General features: G+C 39.8%; 1 protein-coding gene across 2 annotated transcripts in view; it reads right to left on the reverse strand.

Moving 5' to 3' along the window:
* Window positions 1-7,516, reverse strand: part of c7orf50.S (chromosome 7 open reading frame 50 S homeolog) — a 178,755-nt gene extending 171,239 nt beyond the window's left edge. The window contains exons 1-2 of one of the 2 annotated variants that reach the window (XM_018239148.2): window positions 7,339-7,516; window positions 3,295-3,403 (exon numbers count right to left, since the gene is read on the reverse strand). In XM_018239148.2, the coding sequence (XP_018094637.1) occupies window positions 3,295-3,402 (108 nt within the window). In that variant the 5' untranslated portion in view covers window position 3,403; window positions 7,339-7,516. Of the gene's footprint in view, window positions 1-3,294; window positions 3,404-7,168; window positions 7,319-7,338 lie in introns of those variants that run through there. The other variant, XM_018239149.2, reaches the window with a different exon arrangement.
* Between the last annotated feature and the right edge of the window lie 2,414 nt (window positions 7,517-9,930).

Consider the following 9,930-nt stretch of genomic DNA (forward strand, 5'->3'; position numbering starts at 1 on the left):
TCATATTGCAATGTTTTATGTTAAAAAAGAAAATCTATACGACTCCCAAATCTGTAATACAGATATTCTCAATGTATGGGGTGGTCTCTAAGGCGTATAACTAGTTCTAAATTGACAAAGCCAATTCCCATAAAGGTATGAGATCCGTTATACAGAAACCAATTATCCAGAAAGCTCCGAACTAGGGTAAGGCCATCTCCCATAGAGTCCATTATAATCAAATAAACTTTTTAAATAAAACAGTACCATGTACTTGATCCCAACTAAGATATAATTAATTCTTATTGGAAGCAAAACCAGCCTATTGAGTTTATGTAATGTTTACATGATTATGTAGTAGACTTAAGGTATGAAGATCCAAATTACAGAAAGATCTGTTATCTGGAAAACCCCAGGTCCCGAGCATTCTGGATAACAGGTCCCATACCTGTAATTAATTTTGATTCCCCGAGAAAAAAAAATGAAGAAACACTGCATCTGCACAATTTGTGGTTATAGCCATTCCCAATCCCAATTATTAAAAACATTTCTAAGCATATATAAAAAGTTAAGTTTCTTTCTCAACAGTGTTTTGTTTCATGATTAAATAAAAAAAAAAGATGTCCAAAGCCATCTGAATAGTTTCCTTGTTGTTATATGCCCCCTAGTGGAGAACAATAGCACAATTCAAACCATATAAATTGGTGTTTGTTGACTTATAATAAAAACATGAGAAAGAATGAAACCATACGAAAGACAGAATAAAAACCTGGAATGCACAAAATCATACATAAATAATATTGATTTAGCATAGAATTTAAAAATATAAATACTTGTTAAGTGGGAATTGCTACAGGTCTAAAAAATTTAACTGCGATCCGTTTGAGATATGTTATTTTTTTTTACTGCTCAATGCTTTTTATCTTCTGCAAATATCTTAAGTAGACTATCTGGTAGTTGGGTATTTAGAATCTATAAGTTATGCTGGGAAATCCCACAGATGTTTCTGTAAAGTAAAACTTAAAGAGGAAATATACGCCTGTATTAAACCACCTGTAAAATGAATTCCTATAAGCCTGAGATGCAAGCAGTAACTGGGGAAAAGAAAGGACCAATGTAAACAAAGCTCATCAATAGTCTTTAAAATATCTTCCCTGGTTCCTTGTACCTTCTACTACAAGGAGTTTTCTCTGTAAAGTCTGTCTACACTGCCTTATGAAAATTATTTGATTAAAGTGAAGCTCTGTGACACGGAAAATGTCACTTGCAGCTCTACATATTCTTTTCTGCTGATACAAAAGACATGCTCTGTGCTGCTGGCAGTTACCAGAGTTTAGGAATAGGGATGCACCGAATCGAGGATTCTGTTCGCGATTCGGCCTTTTTCAGCAGGATTCGGCCGAATCCTTCTGCCCGACCAAACCGAATACTAATTTGCATATGCAAATTAGGGGTGGGGAGGGAAATCGCAAGACTTTTTGTTCCAAAACAAGGAAGTGAAAAAAAATTTCCCCTTCCCATCCCAAATTTGCACATGCAAATTAGGGTTCGGATTCGGTTCGGTATTCGGCCGAATCTTTCACAAAGGATTCTGGGGTTCGGCCGAATCCAAAATAGTGGATTCGGTGCATCCCTACTTAGGAATCAATGTACCATTTATATACAACATAATACAAAGTTCATAATTAGTAATAACTTGAAATTCACATAAAAACGTATGCATTTTGAACCAGAAAGGATTAGAGGGCAAGTCAACCCCAAAATAAAAATGTCCCTAATAAAAGAAACCATAATTCTAAGCAACTTTTAAATATACATTACAAAAAAATATCAGTGCTTTTAAAGTTATTTTTAAAAACAATTGCTATTGGAAGCAGCATTTGCTTAACCCCTGGTTGTTCCATCTTAAACAATGTTGCAACAGTCTTGGTTACCCAGCAAACACAGGAATGTTAACCAGCTGCCTTGTCTTACATTGTTTCAACAGTCTGAGCCATCATGGCAGAGAATAGAAAGGGACAGACACTAATTTCAACAGCAATACATATACAAACAACTTAAAAAACGTAATTGTTATGAATGTATGTAGCAAAGTTGCTTAGAATTATGTTTTCATGTATTTGGCAAAACATTTGTGGCGTTTAAGCTCCTGCTTTGAGGCCACTGGGATCAACATCCAAGAAGTTGGAGTGCAACATGTTGCTCACGAGCTACTGGTTGGGGACCACTGCTTTAAGGTATGGTGATTCAGATAAGGCAAACACCCTTATGTGGAACACTCCAGACCCCAAGCATTCCAGAAAATAGCTCCTATACCTGTATTCTGTTGCTTTCAGATGATCCCTAATTTCTCAACAGCATCCCAGAACAGACTGAGCATGTGCAGTGTCACTGGCACTTAAAGGAGAACTAAACCTCCCTTTAGCCAAAAGTTCCAATGGGCCCCTCTTCCCTGCCTCCCACTGCACAGTCTTACCCTTGAATTGTGTCCCCTCTAGAAATACTAACCCCGCATGAAAAATCAGTGCAGCAGAGTTCACGGGCGCCATTTAGCGCTTCAGTATTCTTCGTAAAGTGAGCGCCGTATTGGCGCATGAGCAGTTGGAACAATCTTCCGGTTCGCGAAAACTGTGCTTACGCCAAAAGTAATGGAAATTCCAGAAGGGAAGTAAGAGGACCTGAAGAATACCGAAGCACCGGAAGATGTCGCCCGTGAGCTCCGCTACGCTGACTGCATGTGCGGTCAGTATTTCTACAGGGGACACAATTCAAGGGTAAGACTGTGCAGGGGGGAGGGGGGCCAGTGGGGACTTTTGGCTAAAGGGGGTTTAGTTCTCCTTTAAAACAGGACTTTGTCAAAACATTTATTAATTCAGCTGTTTACAAATCTACCAGCAATAATTACTTTTTCAGTTCCTATCTATTTTTTCAGAATTTTTCTAAGATTTACATTTAGCTTTAATTTCCATCTCAGACTAACAGCTAACCCTCCTAAACGCTTATACTTTTCTAATACGAGCCACTTCTCAGCAGTATCAGAAGAATGTCTAACAGAATGTTTAACAGTTGACTTTAGTTATCCTCAGTGACCAGCCTTAGTACAGGTCCCATTCATGTACTACTTTCACTGCAAACATGAGAACATCTCGAGTAATGTAACAGAATGTTTAAAATTTGCCCACATATAATAATTGATAGTAACCAATCAGATGTGTTTTTACAAACAGCTGACCATTACATGCGACCTGCTGGCTGACTGCTACAGTTAACTGATTGCCAAAGGAATTAATTGGGTCAGGAAATTCAGGCACTCACCTCAGAATCCAGTTTCCGCTTTTTTACTGGAGCAGCTTCTGATTTGCTCCCTGTCTGTTTAATTTTCCCTTCATTTTTACCTGTGCTTTTCCTCTTATCCTTTGCCATTCTGAAACAACAGAATATATATGACTGTGTTATAATTTGATAAAAATGGAACTGAACAGAAATTTTTACAACCCAAAACCCTAAGATAACCATTAAAGGAACAGTAATACCAGTAAAAAAAAAAAAGCATTTTAAAGGGATACTGTCATGGGAAAAAATATTTTTTTCAAAATGAATCAGTTAATAGTGCTGCTCCAGCAGAATTCTGCACTGAAATCCATTTCTCAAAAGAGCAGATTTTTTTATATTCAATTTTGAAATCTGACATGGGGCTAGACATTTCCCAGCTGCCCCAAGTCATGTGACTTGTGCTCTGATAAACTTCAATCACTCTTTACTGCTGTACTGCAAGTTGGAGTGATATCACCCCCTCCCTTTGCCCCCCAGCAGCCAAACAGAACAATGGGAAGGTAACCAGATAACAGCTCCCTAACACAAGTTACACAAGTCTGTTTGGTCTCTTGAGAAATGGATTTCAGTGCAGAATTCTGCTGGAGCAGCACTATTAACTGATGCGTTTTGAAAAAAATATGTTTTCCGATGACAGGATCCCTTTAAAGTAATTAACGTATAATATAAAGTCAGCATGCACTGATAAAAGCTGTGTTTTTGCTTCAGAAAGACTACTTTAGGTTATATAAACAAACTGCTGTGTAGCCACGGGGCAGCCATTCCAGCATGAAATAAGGACAAAAGGCACAGGTTACATAGCACATAACAGATAAGCTCTCTCCAATACAATGGTGTTTTATTGGTCTTCTGCTGTGTACCCTGTGCATTTTCTCCTTATTTCCAGCTTGAATGGCTGCTCTAATTGCTACTCATCAGCTTATCTATAGTAATCTTTCTGTAGCAAATACACAGCTTTTACCAATGCAGAGCAACAGTACATTATACAGTGAAACCTCGATTTATAAAGTACCCTGATTTCACGTTTCCCCGCATTTTACATTTTTTATTTGTGGTCCCACCAGTTTATAATGCATTTCAATGGATGCATTTCCCCGATTTTACATCAAAATGTTGTACATCAAAAACTGTTTTTTTCCCTCTATGAATGTTATTATTTGTGAAAAATACTAACCAGGTGTATATTTTGCATTGGTTCTGCCCAGAAATGTAACTAGAGGGGGACAGGCCCTGGTGCGGGACGTGCAGCAGGGCACCCCCCTGTACGTGATTTTCCGCCCCGAATCAGCGGTGCGCGAGCTGCCGGGGGCCCTCAAAATGGGAGGGGCCCTGGCCCAATTGCACCCCCTGCTCCCCCGGTAGTTCTGCCACTGGTTCGGCCTGTAAATGGTCAATTCCAATTAGTCTGCCCCTTATACAGTTCTGCACCAATCACTAATTGTTTTAAGTTGTGTATGTGACTGACAGAGAGACCTTGACCATGTCCCCGACTAGTGTAACATTAACGCTGCAAAGCTTAACCCTTCTGATTAACACAGTAAATATTGTATCTCAGTACTTGAGGAAAAAGTTAATTTAACACATTTTCCTAATTTTACATTTTCCAGGATTTTACACAATTTTTCCTGGTCCCCTGAACAATGTAAAATGGGGGTTCTACTGTATTTTAATCACTTTGATACACTTTCAGTTTTTGCTGTTACTGTTGCTTTAATAAAATTCCATCTCTGAATAACTTCAGCACAAAGTATGCACAAAATCCAGGATTTGGTTTGGGATTCAGGCTTTTTCAGTAGGATTCGGATTCTGGCCAAACCAAAGCCGAATCCTAAAAATCATGTGACTTTTCACCACACAAACATGGAAGTTAAAACCACAAACTAGTCAGCCACAACCAGTAGCTCAGAAGCAACATGTTGCTCACTAACCTCTTGGATGTTGCTTATTATTGAATTTCTGGCCTGGAGGAAAAGTTTTGGTTGCACAAAAACTAGGCAGGATTCAGTTCGGGATTCAGTCTTTTTCAACAGGATTTGGATTCGGCCGAATCCTTCTGCCCGGCCAAACCAAATCCTAATTTGCATATGTAAATTAGGGACGGGGATGGAAATCGCGTAACTTTTTGTCACAAAACAAGTAAAAAATGTTTTCCCCTTCCCACACCTAATTAACATATGCAAATAGGATTCGGATTCAGTTTGGAATTCGGACAAATCTTTCACAAAGGATTCGGCAGAACCCAAAATAGTGGATTTGGTGCATCCCTAATAAAAACCAGGTGTACTGCCAAACAGAGCCTCCTGTAGGCTGCCAGTCCACAGAAATATCTAATCACATCACTTATTTGGCACCCCAAGAGACTTTTTTATGCTTTTGTTGCTCCCAAACCCTTTCTAAATTTGGTGCGGCTTACAGCTATAAAAGGTTGGGGACCCCAGCTCTAAACCTTCATTGCCCTGATTTGCTTATGCAAATTACTGTTTGGATTTGCTTCAATATTCGGCTGAATTTTTATAAGGAATTCAGTCAAATCCCAAAATAGTGTATTTTTGGTGCATCCCTAGTAAAACCACCACAAAACGTATTTGATTGCCGAGTGTTAGATGATTTTATGATATACCTGTATGTATATTGTACCAGTTGCCAACAGGTAGTGTTGTTCATCCACCATTGAAATAAACACAAAATACACTCCCTGATCATTGTCTGTTTTTATTGTGCCCATTTGTTAATAAAGAGGAAGATCACTTCATGGTACAGAGACCACAACAGGTATTATGGGTGACATGCCATATCTGCTGCAATAGCACTGGGTACTTGCCAATATACTCATTAAACTTTTCTATATTGTTATTACTATTTAATATTTTTTTGCATTACAGGAGACACTTATTTATACATATGAAATGGGAATACACTGTTAAATCTCACCCCGATATATGAATCATGGTCCTGGGACAAATTTGGAAGATACGGTCATTTCACCCATAATAGGACCCATCGGGAAGGCACTGCATCATGCCAAGTACTTATCTACCATATAGGCACCCAGGGGTCGAGTCAAGGGTGGCAGCTTTAGCTACATATACGGTAGATACAAAAATCAGGGGGGGGGGTAACCTGCCTCTGAGGTGAACGGCACATGCTTAGAATAGGTGCTCATGTACCAAATGCTGGGGATGGAATGATTTCCGGGCAGCACTGGACCTAAATACAGCCCAGCATCGGCCCAAAAGATTTTAATTAGCATGCCTGGTAATTACATTATCGTGAACTAAAAAACTGTATCGAATTAGATTTGGATTAAACATTAATGTTGGATTAAGAATCTGGGAAATTCTTAAATTAAAGGGGAGGTTCACCTTTTAGTATGTTATGGATAATTCTAAGAAACTTTATTAATTGGCCTTTATTTTTTTTTTAATGTTTTAATTATTTCCCTTTTTTCTTCTGACTCTTCTTCAAATGATTACAAATGTATAGTTATTGCTGTTTTTTTATCCAGACCCTCTCCTATTTCTATTCCAACCTCGTATTCAAATCAGTGCATGGTTGCTAGGGTAATTTGGACCCTAGCAACAAGAGAGCTAGAATTGCAACCTGGAGAGCTGCTGAATAAGAAGCTAAATAATTCAAGGAAACCAATTGCGTATTGTCTCAGAATGTCACTCTCTAAATCATACTGAAAGTTAACTCACAGGTGAACAAGCCCTTTAAGGAATCAGGACAGACCTATTGGGAAAACTAGGTGAACAATGAACATCCCTATTAACTACTACACCTAAGTAACGACCTGAAGCACCAGCACGTAACATACAGGATAGTGTTGCCCACATGTATTGATCTCAGTTATTACATGAGTGTGTCCGGGTATCTCCACGCAGCTCTTCAACTAATGCCGTCCTTACTCCAAGGCAACCGGCATATAACAGCGGAGACAGGCAGGTAAAATCATCCCGGACACATATCCTTTACACTCCCATTCAGCAACCCACTGCAACAAAGCGACAACAGAAACGCACATACTTTCAAAAGCCGGTTTCCACCCACGTGTCTCTGCAGCTAACAGAAGCTTCCGCCTTCGCTCCAAATCCACGAGGGTTCGGCAAATACAAACCACGCCCACAAACGGACGGTTTTTTCTAAACTAAGGTGTTCTGAGCATGCGCTAACTTCGTATTTACGCATGCGCAAACCTATTTTCCTAGTTGAGCTTCGGCTTTGAGCGTCTGTTGTGTTAGTAGGATTGGCCCGTACCCAAATGCACCGAATTTAATTTATTCTATAAGAAATGTTTTCCCCTACACACAGCTCAATAACACATGCGGTGGCGCAACCTACCTTGAATGCCTGGTAGGGCATCAATATTCCATAGCAGCTAACATTTGTAAAAATGTAGAGGGACGAAAACACCAGCCACGCCCATTTTATAGCCAAACCCACTAATTACCAAATCCATTTTACAAAATTTGTCATGTTATGAAAGCTTGAAAACATTTCTATGAGTTTTAGGACCATGTTTTGTGTTGTAACCGTTTTGCAAATGAAGGTGAAATTGTCCTTTAAGGGCAGAGACACACACTCGGGGAGATTAATCTCCTCTTTTTCAGTGTGTGAAATATCTGCCTCCGGAAGAAGAGGCGATTTATCGTCTGGCGACTAAATCTCCTCGAATCGGAGCGTGTGTCTCTGCCCTAAGCTGTAACAGTTTCATCAAGAGACCTGCTCGTTTTTATTTAATGGAGAATTCTTTCCGAAAAAGAAATCAGAAACTTCGTGACTTTCGGGCGCAGTAACTCCGTACCGGCAAATGCCTCCAACTGCGCATGCACCCAAAAGTCACGAAGTTTAAGATTTCTTCTTCGGAAACTTTGTGACCTTCAGCGCATGCGCAGTAGATCCAAACCAGCAAATGCCTCCTACTGAATCAAATTCAAATTAATGACCCTGAATTTCAAAGCACTTCATAACTCTGCCCCACCCTACATCTCTGAACTCATCTCTATATACTCACCCAACCGCTTACTACGCTCCTCTACTGACCTGCTACTCAACTCTTCTCTCATTACCTCCTCACATGCTCGCATTCAAGACTTTGCAAGGGCTGCACCCCTCCTATGGAACTTTCTCCCAACCTTTCTGCTTTCAAGAAATCTCTTTAAATGCACTTCTTTCGAGAAGCCTACCCTCACTCTGCTTCACTACCAAACACAACTCCACATACAATACCACATTTCTCACCCACTTTCGATTCGATCTTGCCCACTCCCACACCTTGTGTATTACTCCCTTCCCTTTAGACTGTATGCCTAGGGCCTTCCTCACCTTTTTGTACCGTTATTGATTGTGATGTATGTAATTCCATATGTTCTATGTATATAATTCATGTGATTTAGTTGTATAATCATATTTACTTTACAGTGCTACGCAATATGTTGGCGCTATATAAATACATGTTAATAATGCTCATGCGCCACCAAATGCTGATGACTACAGGAAAAAGAGCGCTCAGGAAAGATGGCTGCCGTGAACTCCGCTTGAGAGGACCTAGGAGTAAGTAACAAGTTAGGGACATTTGCCCGGGGGGGAGGTAGGCCTACGTAGGGGGAGGTATTTTTGCGCCTAGGGGGTTGAATTCTCCTTTAAGGGAGCTAGCACACGGGCAGATTCGGGGAGATTTAGTCACCTGGCGACTAATCGCCTCTTCTGCAGGGCAACAATCTCACTGAACTGCTTCCCCCCCCACTATGAGAAAAAGCCAGCGCCAATACACTTACAGCACTTCGATTTCCGAAGTTAGACTACATTTGGGCTATATTAACTAATTTTATAGGTTAAGTTTTTTAATAACCTCCCATTTGAGTTGAGTGCATTTGAATTTATTAGTTAAAAAAATTCACATCACTTTGAAATTCAACCTTTGATAAATAACCCCTATATGTAGACCCCCCCCATTAGTAAAGTATGGGAACTCCTGCTTTAAAACATCTTCTGGATTCATTGCCACATTTGCCAGAAGTTGCCCCATTTTTCAAAAACAGTTTGTTTTGCAGCCGTTTCACTGGAAATTATGCTCAGACTTGCCTAATTGATTTCATGTCCCCCCCCCCAAGTTAAGACAGTCATTTGTGACAGTTGCAATTGTCATGACAATCCATTTCAAAGCAGTCCAGATTATAATGAGGAGAGTGACAATCAACCCCTGAAGTTCTCAACCAGCCATTGTACTGTTGCTAAATCAGGAAGTAATCAAGAGACCTGGGCGGAAAGTCATTCCTTTAAGTATGTTTTTAGCAACTGCTCTACTTTGGCCAGTCTTCAGGGGACAGACATTGATGAAACCATATACAAACCTATTGTTCAGCTTCAAGATGTAAGTGATAAAATGAAATGGAAATGAGTGAGATTGTGTAAATACAGAAATCTATAAAAAAAAAAAGAATTCCAAGTGCAGGACAAATCCACAGCAGTATTTTTTGACTGCAAAATTTTATTGGGAATGTGAAGAACACATGTTTCGGGCTAGGCCCTTTATCACTTGATCAAGGGCCTAGCCCAACACATGTTGTGTCCTTCACATTCCCAATAAAACTTTGCAGTCAAAGAATACTGCTGTGG

Source organism: Xenopus laevis, chromosome 9_10S, assembly GCF_017654675.1.
Source record: "Xenopus laevis strain J_2021 chromosome 9_10S, Xenopus_laevis_v10.1, whole genome shotgun sequence".
Taxonomy (NCBI): Eukaryota; Metazoa; Chordata; class Amphibia; order Anura; family Pipidae; genus Xenopus; species Xenopus laevis.